The sequence below is a fragment of the Dipodomys spectabilis genome, unplaced genomic scaffold (assembly GCF_019054845.1).
Source record: "Dipodomys spectabilis isolate Male_0828 unplaced genomic scaffold, ASM1905484v1 ptg000019l, whole genome shotgun sequence".
Lineage (NCBI taxonomy): Eukaryota > Metazoa > Chordata > Mammalia > Rodentia > Heteromyidae > Dipodomys > Dipodomys spectabilis.
In genome coordinates this window covers 8,356,248-8,370,645 of record NW_024870696.1, presented here as the reverse complement: position 1 = coordinate 8,370,645, position 14,398 = coordinate 8,356,248, and the positions used below count along the sequence as shown (strand labels likewise).

Here is a 14,398-nt window from a genome sequence, read left to right as displayed (position 1 = left end):
CCTATTTTTATGAGACAGAATTTTCCAGAAAATGTCTGAAACACAATTATGGTAAGGTTCACACAACAGTTTGAATTTATTAAAAATGAACCTTATACTTAAAGTGGATCAATGTTATAGTATTAGGTGTTAGTTTAATATCATTGCTGAAGAAAATAGTGTGACATACTTACAAAATTAAAATTCAAGAGAAAAAAATTTGATTTAATAAGCTATGTTATCTCATTTTTATACAATGAACATATAGATAATACATATTGGTGTGACTATGTGAAATATAATGAAAGAATATATAATTGGCCCATTTGAAATTTTCTATTCATCTATGTTAAATTATGTTATGATTAACAATAATATATATTATTGCTTATCCAGATAGTAAGATGGGACATGGGTTAAACTTTTGTCTCTCTTGTCAATTTCTATAGCAAATATTTATTGCTTTTGTAATATAGAATCTTTAAAAAAAATTAAATTGTATAGGAAGATAATGAAGGTGTTGAGATGCTTAAACCAAAATCAAAATGATACGAACTTGTGACCTGGAGTCAGTCTTTTCCAGAAAAAAATGAAAGAAAAATAATGTATGTTTCTAGAAGAAAAAAAGGACATTCATGCTGGTAATAAAGGTGACAGGCAGAAGAGACAGCCTCTTTCATTCCTTTTTAGTGTGATTGTTGTGTTAAGACAATAGTCATCCAGACATCCTGCTTAGTATCTTTCCACTCCATTTTTTCACTAGTAAAATATAATAAGGATAAGCTCAGAGAGCTGTTATGAAGATGAAATGAGAACATTCATTTTATTATCATCAAGCACGTATTTCTGAGTGTCTATTTGAGGATCAGCTACCATTTGGGGAGCTAGGTTTTAGATAAAGAACATCCAATAAGAAGAGAAAGAGCCAGGTCCGGAAGGAATTTACATCCTAGGCAAAGATAAGCAAAGAAGCAGAGCAACAAATATACAAGAAAACGGTATGCTGGGGATTTGTAATAAACAGAGAACACGCTGGTGTGAGATGAGGGGTATCATCTCCAAGGAGCTGATAGGAAAGCAGAAGCCTGAATCACCAGTGAAACAAACCCCAGGAAGACCTGGCAAAAGGGAAACTGGGTCAGAAATGATAGCCAACCAGAACCAGGCTTGCCTCTGCTGAATCTGTCTTTGCCATTACCATTTTACTGTTTCTTTATTTTAAAATTTTATTGTAAAGATGATGTACAGAGGGGATATAGTTGTATAAGTAAGGTAATAAGTACATTTTTTTCATTGTTACCCCTTCCTTATTTTCTCCCGCTTTCCTCCCCCCACTTCCCTCCTCCCCAAGTTGCAAAGCTCATTTCTAACATAGTGTCCAGTGAGTATCGCTGTTGCATTGGCTCGCTTTTTGTCCTTTGTCCCACCATTTCTGTGATTTCCCCTTCCCTTCCCCAAATCAGATAAACTTGTATACCAGACAAACAGAAATCAAAAATAGTGACAACAGGGAATAAACCAAAGGATGTTTATTATCTTAAGATCAACTGACATCTCTATCTACCTAACAATGCTGCAAATTTCTTCTTGTAAGTTCACCAAGCTTTAATAATTATTCTATTTTACAATGTGGAAATAATGCACCTCCTCCAAAGCTCTTGAGAGACCTTCATCCTTCCTTCTAATTTTGTAGTATTTTCACAAAGATGTTATATTCTCTTCCAAATGCTAAAATTGCATTTCTCTTCCAACTGCTGCTAAAATTGCATGTCTAGTCACACAGCTCAAGTGTTGAACAGCTGTCATATCTATCTACTGCTCCAGACAAACTGAAAATTTTTGAAAAACATGGAGACAAACAAATTTCACTCACTTTCTTTTCTCTTTCTTTATTTTGTGGTATTAGGATTCAAACTCAAAGCCCCATGCTTGCTAGGCAGGTGCTTTACTGCTGAGTCATGTCTTCAGCCACTGACTTTTATTAGCAAAACTAGTGAGAACAAGCCTGATTTATTTTTCTATAAAGAGGATAGATATACACCCTTTGATGATGTCTAACAGATTGCAGATGGGCGTAGGAGTTGCTATTTCTCTTTTATATTTTCACTTTGGATGCGATCAGAAGAAACCCAAGGAAAGGCAATGCCTGACTGACCATGTGGTCAGGCCATACAAACCCAATGAGCTGGAAGATTTGTTATGGGCTCCATTTTACCCATGACTATATCTAGAATGTTCTCATAAGAGAAGAGTAAACTACTGTCTCACCTGCAGACTCACAAAACAGCCTTTCCAATCAGGAAGCCTAAGTTTTAAGTCCTGGCTCTGAAAATTACTCTTGGTCAGTCATAGAGATCACCAATGAAGAAAAGGGAAGTGCTTTCTTCCAAGGAGGATTAAATTCCATAATGCATCAGATATATAAAGGTAAGGAGAAGAGCCGAGGACTACCTCTTAGCAGCACAGGAAGCTACAGCAGTCATGCAAAACCCCTGCAAGAAAATGCAGCATGCTAGGTGAGCACCCCACAACGGAGCCACACTTCCTGCCTCCTCTTTCCTCCTCTGGCACTGGTTATTTTTGAGATAGGGTCTTGCACCTTGCTGGGCATGATCTTGCACTGTAATCCGCCTATTTATGATTTCTTGTTCTGTTGGGGACAATTGAGTCAAAGCTCTTAGATTAACTGTGATTTGCATTTTTTCAAGTGGAAGAGCTACAAGTCTCAATACTTTCCTTAAAATGAGTATGGAAATTTTACCTGAGAAAGACAAATTCACATTAGGAAAATTTAGCTAGTAAAATGTAAATGGACATTTAGAAAGAAAATACAAAGTAAGGGAAAGGGATAAGGTATAAGCTTTGGGATTTGGTGTTGGACTTGTAATGTTTTTCTCTAGTGTAGAGTTCTTGCGTCTGTCATCCCAGGATGACACCTGGACAAACGTATGTGTGTGTGTGTGTGTGTGTGTGTGCGCGCGCGCGCGCGCCCATACTAAAGCTTGGACTCAAGACCTGATCTGTCCCTTAGCTTTTTCCCTCAAGGCTGGTGCTCTACCTACCACTTGAGCCATACCTCCATTTCTGGTTGTTGTTTTTTTTTATGGTTAATTGGTGATGAGTCTTGTGGACTTCTCTGCTTGGGCTGACTTCCAGACATGATCTGCAGATCTCAGCCTCAAGAGTTTTACATACCTCATGAGGATTACAGGTGTGAGCTATCAGAACCAGGCACTCCTGGAGAATCTGAAAGGAAGCTGCTTAGCCATAGGAGCTAATACAATGGCAACCATTTAGCATATGATGCCTTCTTTTGTTGGTAGCTATCACTTCTTTTGAAATTTGTTGTTATTTGAATGCCTGTTTTAGATGAGCCACCCTGTTTCTAATTTTTGCTTTGTGGGGGTTATTTACTATGTGTGTATGTATAGATAGATAGATAGATAATTATATATATATATATATAACTTTATACCACTATTTTATTCAATTAAGTTTCTCCTCACTCCTTCCTACCAGCTTAAAGACCCCTCAATTTCTTGCACCTCCACACACATATATTTGCACACACACATTTACTACCACACTAAGTATCTAGAGATTCTGTTCACCTTAACTTTTGTGGTTCCTAAAGAAACCTGGCCTTGTTCCTTGGCTAACCATCTGGCTATGACTTTGAGCTAGCCTCACCTGGGAATCCTGACTTCCTCTGCATCAGTATGCATCCATTAACATAGAGGGCCTTGGTAGGTATTTCCTCTGTCATGCCCTGTGCATGTATAGATTTTGAAGTGAACCTCCCAAAGGAGCTAAAAATCAAAGTGAACAAATAAAGCGTAACTGCCACTAATATTTCATGACAAAACTCCAAGAGTGACAGAAATTCCAAGCTGAAACCAGTCTGAAGTCTGGAAGACACAACCTCTTCAGAGGGCAAGCTGACTTTATAGTCTCTAGCATGATCCAAAATACTCACATTCTTGGACACAAAAATTTCTGAGAATTAGCTATGTAGGCTGTTTGCCAGAGCACTTTAGAAAGTGACATGTGCAAGGAGGATCATTATCACTTTAATAAAAGAAAATGAGGGGAGCTGGAGCCATGACTGAAGTGACAGCGCACCAGTCTTGCAAGTGTGAGTCCCTGAATTCAAACCATAATTACAGAGGGGGGTGGAGGGAGGGAGCGGGGAGGAGGAGGAGGAGGAGGAAGAAGAAGAAATTGTTTAAAAATGAGTAATTCCCAATAAGGGAATATTTACAATGGTCTATAGAAACATTCACACAACAGAATACTATACACTTACTAAAATGATGAAGAAAATCTAAGTAGACAAATGTGCTCTAATAGAAATTTAAGTTCTTCGTCTATGCAATCCCATTTAACATCTATGCAAACAGTGATATTAAGTGTACCCTGTTTTCCCCCTTATGAAATCTAAAGCTCAGACAAGTAAGGTGATACACACAAAGCTACAAACCTATTGTTAAGTAGTTAAGCAGATTAATATGATATACTCCAGAGGCATTATCTTAAAACAATGGTTTAGCCTAAGGAGTGAAATTGGGGAGCAAAACGGAAGTGGTATGTAGGAAAGGGAACTGGTTTTTCCTACTGAGTGAATGTACAAAAAGTGAGATCAATTTCAGTTACTGTAACAATATACATGGGATATTTAACTTAGAGAGAATGTTTATTTTAGTTTGCAGCTTTGGAGATCTCAGTTCATGATCAGTTGATTTGATGGCTTTGGCCCTGTGGTAAGGCAGAGCAGAGGAAGAGAGAATGGTGGAGCGAAATTGTTCATCTCCTGGGCAGGAAAATAAAAAAGAGAAGAATGGGCTATAATTGCATAATCCCCTTGAAGGACACTCATCAAATGACCAAAAGATGTCCCACTAGGCCAGGCCCCTCCTCTTCAATAGCATCTCCCAATAACACCAAGCTGATGGCCAAGGCTGTAACACTTAAGCTTTTGCGGGCAGTCAAGATTCAAACTGTAGCATACTGTTTAAAAGTACATATACAAAGCCAACGGGGCAGGAAAGTCCTTGAGACTCTTATTTCTAATTAATCACCAGAAAACCGGAAGTGACGCTGTGGGCCAAGTGGTAGAGTGCTAGCCTTGAGCTGAGAGACAGCGCCCAGGCCCAGAGTTCAAGCCCCACAACTGACAAATTAAAAATAAAAAAGCACCTATAGCCAGACACTGGTGGCTTATATCTAAAATCCTAACTACTCAGGAGACTGAGATCTGAGAATCACTGTTTGAAGCCATCCTGGGTAGGAAAATCTGTGAGAATCCTATCTCCAATTAAGCACCAAAAATCTATGGAGCTGCAGCTCAAGTTATAGAGAGCTAGCCTTAAACAATAAGGCTCAGGGACAGTGCCCACACTCTGAGTTCAAGCCCCAGGACTGGCACCAAAAAGAGTACATAAAATAATTTTATAATTAAAACGTTAATTATTACCTCATATAAGGTATATACACGTGCACATCTGAGGGAAAGTGGGAGAATCAATGGAAAGTGGGTGGAAAAAATACAGCAAAGGGGTCCATCAGCTGCACTGGACATTGATGAAAGTGAGCTAAGCAATTTAAGGGTTGTGATAGGAGGGAAGAAATGAGAGAGCAAGAAGGAACAGCTGATACCAAGCAAAAGGAAAGAGATGTATGTATCACCCGAAAAAGTTTTATTGTTAAAGGCCATAGAGTTCATAAGCAATGTAGAGTAAGAGAATGAGAACTATCATTGTGAAGATTAAAAGGTATTTGTGACTTTAGCTAATTATAACTATGCCACAGTATTGTGAAATTTATGTAGTCATGTAATCTCAATAAAGAAATATTTTGGGGGGGAAAGGTAATTAAACACGTATTAGTGTCTCCCTCTCATTTCCTGTTTGTTAGTTATCACACAGGAAAAAATGTGGGAACAAGATAATAAAATTAGGGCTGGGAAGGTGGCTCAGTGGTAGAGTGCTAGCCTTGCATGCCTGAGGCCCTGAGTTCGATTCCTCAGCACCACATAAGCAGAAAAAGCTGGAAGTGGCGCTGTGGCTCAAGTGGCAGAGCACTAGCCTTGAGCTGAAGAACTTAGGGACAGTGCCCAGGCCCAGAGTTCAGGCACCATGACTGGCAAAAAAAAGATAATAAAATTAATAAGTTCAGTCCCACAATGCTAAGACACTTATTAAGTTACTTGAATGTGGTTAATACACTTTTGCCTTAAGTTTCCTACACAGACAATGTCAAATCATGTAATCCAGTGAGTGACCCTGACTTGATTCATTTGGAGACTAAAAAGCTCACTAACCTCTGATAGCCATTTGGTGGAACTTGGAAGTCAGGGCAAGTCTCAGGTTCCCTGACATCAGAAAATGGAAAACTTTGGTTATTCTCTCCCTGGAAATGACTGGTACTCTTTTCTCAGAAGCTTTCCTGACACTTTCACTAGAAATATGGGTGATCCTGGGCATGTTGACTGACACCTGTAATCCTAGCTACTCAGAAAAGTGAGATCTGGATGGATAGTGGTTCAAATCCAGCCCAGGCAGAAATACCTGTAAAACATCATCTCCATCTAACCTGATGGTTAATGTATTGGAAGTGTGGATCAAATTAGCATCATCTGTGAGTGAAAAAGGTAAGAGTGAGTGAGTGATTAAGACCGTGAGTTCAAGCCATAAAACTAGCAAAAAGGCAAATTTCCCCACAACCTTTTGTCTATCTAAACAATACTTTCATTGTGAAGCAGTTACCTGAAGATGACAATTAATGGTGCAATTTTTACCACTGTGTGATATTCATATTCCCATTCAAGTATTTCTGACAATGCTGTATTTGTCCTCTACCTATGATCTGTCTGGACTCCAATCTTCAAGAAAAGTAATAGTGCTTCTGTTGGTCATTGTCTCTCATGTACTTCACCCACAGTTCCATATTTATTGAATGAATGGGGAAATTGTATGATTAATTGATTAATTAATTTATTTTGTTGATACTGAAGATGGAACTGAAAGCCTAGAATTTGCTTGGATTTGCTTGCCTGGCTGGTACTCTAAACTGAAAGCCTAGAATTTGCTTGGATTTTTTTGCTTGGCTGGTACTCTACCACTTGAGCCATGTCTTCAGCCTGGCTTTTTTGCTGGTTAATCAGAGATAGAGTCTCATGGACTTTTCTGCCTGGACTGGATTCCAAGTATGATCCTCTTGATCTCAGCCTCTGAGTAGCTAAGATTACAAGTGTGAGCCACAAGTGCCTTGCTATGTGTTATATTTTTTTATCCTAGGACATATGCCTTTTTTTTATAGACCTGAGGCCAACCTTTAAAAATTAGATGCAGTATTCTCCTCTAGTCATTCTAATACAGACACTCACCAAGAAACAGCAATATTTTATTAATACATTTGGATGGCATGATTGGTTTGAAGTTTGGAAGAAGAAAGGCCAGGAAACATTTTGCTGAATCAAACCAATCTGTATTCTGAACATGTACATTCTTATTGTCAGACTTCAGCTTCATCATTATTTATTAATTATTCTCATAAATGACTGCAGGCAAAGCATTTTCACTTGTCTTTTTCTTTGGCATTTGTGATTTTCGACTTTAGTTCATGGTCTACCCTCAAACTTTAAATCAGCCTGACAATGCAATCTTTTTCTCAATGTTAAAAATTCTTCCATCTAATTTTTGCACTCTCAATTTGTTTGAAAAATCAGCACTATTTTATTATTATTATTTGGATTTTTATAATTTAAATTTACTTGCATAGATGTCACATTTAGTGTATGATGTACACATATATTATACCATATATTATAAATTACTCTGCTACCCCCATGATATGTTTAATGGAAGCTGTTTTATTCTCTGATTTTCTCACTACACTAACGCAGTCCCATTCTGAAATGTTTTCTCTGTGTTTTCTTCCCAAGCCCCTTCAGGGCTGACTTGGCTCCATATGGGTTCTTGCAAGCTTCCGAACCCTTGCCAGCTTCCATGAGAACAATGTGAACCCTTGGTTGGAGCTATCAAAAGTCTAGGATATAAGACAAAAGACATAGGATAGAAGACTAGGGCATATAAAAAGGGACTCAGGCCTTATTTATAAATCTTTCTCTTCTCCCAAAGTCGCTGGTGCATTGTGGCCACCTAAGAACAAAGTAAGTAAACTATGCTTTAGAAAATGGTATTGTCTAGGTCGTGCCAAGTAATGGTAAAGTACTGTTGGACCAAGACAGAAGAGGCAAGTAAACAGACCAAAACCAAATAATAATCCAAACCAAAGACCATACATAACTGTCTGGGAACAAAGCCAAATTAGAGGCAGTTTCTCCCTTGAGCAACATCCAGTTCAAAAGAGAAGACAAGTGAGCATCTCACCATGTTATAATGTCTAATTGCTATTAACATGAACAAGTATTGGAATTAGGTGGTAGAACTTTTAAATTGGAGAGCTAACTAATTGAAATGCATTTTTGTTGTTTTCATTGACATTTCAATGGCACTGGGAATGACTTAAGAGCTTTTAGCTTGTTAGTTGAGGTGTGTTCCCAGTCCTTGTTAATCTTAAGAAGGTATAATAATTTTGTTGAAGAAGCATACAGTAACAACATAAGAGGCTTTGTCATAATTCCATACAGAGTAGTTTGAACAAGTTCATTCTTATGGTGGATGAGGGTTCGTTGTTTTCCACATCCTTGCCAACATTTGTTGCTGTTGTTTGCTGATAGCCATCAATGTTTTGACTTGCATTTCTCTGATGGCAAATATAATGTACATTTTCCCATTTATTTATAGACCATTGTCTATAGAGATCATTTCTGGTTTATCCACTGCATTTTATTCTTTTCTAAACTTTTTGGAATTCTTTATAGATCCAAGATATTAATCTTCTATCGGATGAATAGGTGGGAAAGATTTTTCTCCCATGCTGTAGCTGTCTCTTAACTCTGTTGATAGTTTTCTGTGCAGAAGTTTTTTTTAAATATAGTTCCATGTGTCAAATCATAGTCTTATTTCTTGAGCTACTGGAGATATACTCAGGATTTATGTATGCCTACATCCTGATGTGTTTTTCCTATGTTGTCCTCTCGTAGTTTCAAAGTTTCATGTCTTAATTTAGTTCTTTGACTTGTGCATTTAGTTCTTTGATCTGTACATTTAGTTCTTTGATCTGTTTTTTGGGGTTTTTTTTGTTTTTTTGGGGGGGGGGGTCTGGTCGTGGAGCCTGAACTCTGGGCCTGGACGCTGTCCCTCAGCTCTTCAGCTCAAGCTAGTGCTCTACTACTTGAGCCAAAGTGCTACCTCCAGCTTTTTTCTTTTTGCTTATGTGGTACTGAAGAATCGAACCCAGGGCCTCATGTATGCAAGGCAAGTGCTCTACCACTAAGCCACCTTCCCAGCCCCCTTTGATCTGTTTTGAATGGATCTTTGTACCAAGTGGGAGATAGAGACCTAGTTTTAATATTCAACATGTGGATATACAGTTTCCCACACACTCTGTTTAATCAATTACAGAAGACATTCAACCACTTTACTATACAATGAGGTTTTGGTTAAATGATTTTTTTTCATACAGCTGCAGGCTACTATAAGTGATCTGAGCACATTTATTTTGGACTACCTAAACTAAGATGTTTATTGCATACAATAGTTTCTACCTCTGCTGAGTTCCTTGGGCTATAACTTCATTATAAGTCCAGAAGCATTTGTACTCCAATTTAATTGGTAAATTATAATTATTACTATTTGAAAATATCATTAGGACTGATATACTGCTAGGAAATGTAATAATTCTTAACCAAATCACACTTAGTTTTGAATTTCCATCATACTATAACTTGGTAAAAATTCAGAATAGGACAAATGCTATGACTAGTTATTTAAGGTAACAAAGTGTAAACTTTGTGTAAAATTAAGTTTAGCTGAATTAGTACCTCATTGTTTTCCTAGTCTGTTCATCTCCATAAATCATGAAAGAACCATTTTAAATCTTTCACCCAACATGGCACCTTTCTCTGTGTTTTGCGTCATCCATAGTGGACATGTTTGTGTGTTATTTAGTGTGGTGGCCCCAGGATGCAGCAGTACGAGTCCATGTTTGCTTTGAGCTCTATGGCCCCATGCATCCTGGTGAGGAGGCCCTTCCTCAGTATGAATGATACAGCCTCTCCTTGAAACTAACTGCAAGTCATGACCAATCTTCTGTTATTCCTCCAAATAATTAAATAGCAATAAATGCAGTTTCCTTTCTATGGAAAACTCCAGTTTCGAAGCTGGGTGCTTGGTGGCTCACACTTGTAATCCTAGCTACTCAGAGGGCTTAGTAAATATCCCTGACACTATATCTCCAGATAACCAGCAAAAAGCCAGGCTGGAGACATGGCTCAGGTACTAGGGAACCAGCAATGAGCAAGGAACTGAAAGAAAGTAAAGAAGCAAAAATCCAGTTTCCAAAGATATACCTCTAAGTGCAACTTTAAACCATTGCCATTTTCCTCTGATCTTAATGAACAATATACAAACCAAGAACCACTTTAGTGAAAGTGTGTTCCTGAGGTCATGACATAAAACATACTTTGCTGCAAGTGTAGAAAAGCATATATTGTACCTAAAAATGCTTCTTTCTGCTTCATTCCTCCAGGTTTTCCGAGTGTGGGACATACAGACACTTTCCCTGTTACAAGTCTTCCACGACTCCCAGGGAGGACCAGGAGACATGCAGATTTACTCTATGGTATATGATGCCATGCATGGCATGCTTATCACAGGTATGGGCAATCAAACAATGGGAAATGAGCCTTGTATCTTTATTTTTTACTTCAAAGAATGATAGCAGAGAGAGTGAGAGAAAGGGTACTACTGTCCAAGAAGAAATGTACTCCTCTCTCTCTCTCTCTCTCTCTGACCTTGCCTGCTGCCCCCCCCCAAAAGAAATGTACTCATTTCCTGATTTATGTAACTGTAACCCCTTTGCACATCATCTTTGTAATAACAATTAAAAATTAAATAAAAAAGAAATCAACATCCAACAAATTGTATAAACCCTTAAAATATAGCATTTAGGCTCACTATGGAACAAACAAAAACATTGAGGCAGAGAAATGACAAAATGTGACTTATTAAATTCAGTAGATATTTCTTTCAACCACTCTTTCCTGTTGTTTATGGGTAGGTAGATGAAGCATGTAACTACTTTTCCCAAAATACCAGATTCATTCTTTAAGGTTTTGGACTTAGGAATGCTCAACGTAGGTAGAGCAGAAAAGCAGGGGTTGGAACTTGGTGCTGTGTCTACGGCTCTGTTGTGACAATTGGGAAAGTAACTGTGGTCGTGTCTTAGAATGGTGAACGCAGGATGCCCCAGCATGAGCCTATCTCTGCCATGAGACAATTTGGCCTGGCATCCTGGTGAGAAAGCACTCAGTAAATGGGTACAGACTCTCCCAACAACCTTTGCTTCTAAATAGGAAACAGCATTCAGAGAAAGAACAGGGTCCAGGATGCCAGATCCCGAGTGCTGTGTCAACAGATTGGGGGTTGGATACAAGATACCTTGTTAAGCATTTAGGTCAAACACTGTCTTATGTGTACCCATTGGCTTCAGAAGAAAAGCAAATTGTATAATTGTTCTTCCTCTTTCTAGAACACTAAGCCAGAGTTGCATTTCTGAGGCATATTCACACTGAGCACTGCTCTGAGGCCCACTGGGATTAATCAAAGCAGGGGAATGATTGCTGGTAGTGAATACAAATATCATTTTTAGAATACAGGCAGGGGAATGATTGCTGGTAGTGAACACAAAATATTATTTTTAGAATACAGTTATCTTTAAATTTCATCTTTATTTTGCCTGGCTTAGGAATGAATTAGCACTCATCCTCAAGAAATAATTTTCCATCTTGTAAAATAGAACTTAGTTTCAACTGTAAGCACCCCTTATCTCTCTGATCTCCTCCAGAATGTTCCAATTACTGTACACAAATGTTCTCCTAGCACATCAACTCGAGTGTCTGATTACTGGCTTGCTTCTTCGTTTCCATCGCATTTATCTTTAGAATAACAAAGGACTACATACAAAGATAGAGGAACAGAAAACTCAAGATTTCTTCCTGTTTTTTTTGAAGAAGACATTAATATAGTTGTATGAGGGGTTTCCGTTTAGCATGTCCATTTATATGTACAGTGCGTCTTGATGAGAGTTGCTCCTTCTATCATTCTCCCCTCCTCCTACCCAGTCCAGTCCCACTTGACTTATCAAGTTTTCCTCCAATTTTATAGACCTTTGTTACTGCTTCTGCTTGCAGAAATGCAGAAACCTGGGTTTTGCTCAATGATTGAAATGGCATACATTGACCACAGCCATCAGCTTGACACTAGAATTTCATGCAATTTTAGTACATTGTGCTTTGAAGTCACCCTGGAGTTTTCTAAGCCTTGGGACTGAAGCGCTGAAATCTAAGATCTTTGTAGACTTGTCATTGTTACTGTCTTTACCATCATTATGCTTATTGAAGCAACAACTCTTTAGGCTTTTTATTTTTCATTTTATCTACACAACTACTATATGAGGCAAGAATTACTGATTTCCTATTAGATAAATGGCAAGACCAAATCCTAAATAGTTCACCTGCCTAGTAGAAGATTGAAATGTGGTGCTGGGATTTGATCTTAGACTTTCCAACTCCTGAATCCACAATCATTCTTTGTTCTGCATTATATCTGTTATTGCAATACAAACTAGCCCCAAAAAGTAGCAATTGGTCACTTTTCCATGGCTGATCCTGCTTTGTGGAGGTCTGTTCTGAAAACAGATGGTGAATGTCATTACCGTGTTAAACAACCTACTGAGATGATCTAAGATTGGTTTGATCATGTGTTTACCATAGGACCCTCTCATGTTCATGGTGGAAGTTTTGAATTGAGAAATATTACCAGATAAATCATCTCAGTTCTTGTTTATATATGAGCAGATCATATTGCAAAATCTAAACACCTTAGCAAAATGATCAGTAACTCCTATTAAAAGTTTTAAAGTTGTGAGACTTCTTTTGGGGGGGTGATGAGATTTGAACTCAGAGCTTTGCACTTGCTAAGCAGATACTTGACCACTTGAGGAGCTACTCTGCCAGTCATTTTTGCATTGGTTATTTTCATGATAGGCCTCATGTTTTGCCTGGGCTGACCTGCACTGCGATACTGCTACTTGTGTCTCCCTGAATCACTAGGGATGACAAGCCATGGGGTTTCCCCCATATCTGGGATGACAGGCAAGCAGCACCATGCTGGAAATGGAGTCTCAAGAACATTTTCTGCCTGGCTGGCCTCAAACTACAATCCTCTAGTGTCCTCTCTCAAGTCACCACAGGCTTGAGCTACTGTGCCTAATCAAAATTGAGGTATCTGAAGAGATTGGAGAACCAATTGCAGATTCTACTGTTGTAAACCTAATCTCCACATCAACAAAATGGGAGGGTGCAGTTTCATTTTTGTTCGATTGACAGAATACTTTGGAACTTTTATCAGTCTTTCTAGAAGTTATAATGAAACAGAACACATAATCAGTTGCTTTTTGAGTGTGAAATAATACTAGTGCTTTATAATATAACAGTAAAACAAAATCAAATAGCTTTACAAAAAAGAAGAACAGCTGTTCTGCATCTCCTGGCCACGCAGACTGCATCTATCACTATGGTAATTTGCAAATTAATCTTATTTACTATTGAGGGTACAAGCACAGGCCTGCAATCATTTTCATTCACTGTATTTAATCGCAGAATGCTTTATTCTTGGCTGGTTGAAAAAGGCTTTGAAATACCCCATGTCAATCGCAAAGAGGAAGTCTGTCTTCAGGAGGAATCTGTGCAACTTCATGGCTATGCATCAGATAGAGATGCATTGATACATGATAAAGAAGGCAAAAGTAGACTATACAAATGAGCAGATCAGGGTCAAAATGACCTGTGCTTAAAAAAATAATGAAGTCATGAATGAATACTTTCCTCTGACTATATTTGTCATAAATGCTTTAGAGGAAATGAATGTATTTTCATAAATGCTAAAGAGGAAATGAATGCATTGAATTCCCTCAGCATTGATATTGCTAATTTTACTAACTAGTTATCTCTAAGCACAACTGGTTGTGTAAAATTCTTTGTGATTCCAAATGTCTAGTGTTGCACATTTATGAAACTTTTTTTGAGTTTTTTATTTTAAAGGTGATGTACAGAGGTGTTCCCATCATGTAAGTCAGGTGATGAGTACATTTCATTTTGAAAAATGTCCCCTCCCCACAATTTCCTGGTCCCCTTCCTCTCCAAGTTGTATAGTTTATTTCAACATAGCATCTAGTGTCACTGCTGAATTAGTTCACCCTTTGTCCTACCATTTCTGTGCTTATATCTATGCCA

The 14,398-nt window shown here is 38.2% G+C and overlaps 1 protein-coding gene across 1 annotated transcript in view; it reads left to right on the top strand.

The window, feature by feature from the left end:
- The window catches only part of Wdr64 (WD repeat domain 64), a 120,088-nt gene that overhangs the window by 54,854 nt on the left and 50,836 nt on the right, over positions 1–14,398 (top strand). The window contains exon 11 of the mRNA XM_042674540.1: positions 10,633–10,759. Coding sequence (XP_042530474.1) covers positions 10,633–10,759 — 127 coding nt within the window. The remainder of the gene's footprint in view (positions 1–10,632; positions 10,760–14,398) is intronic.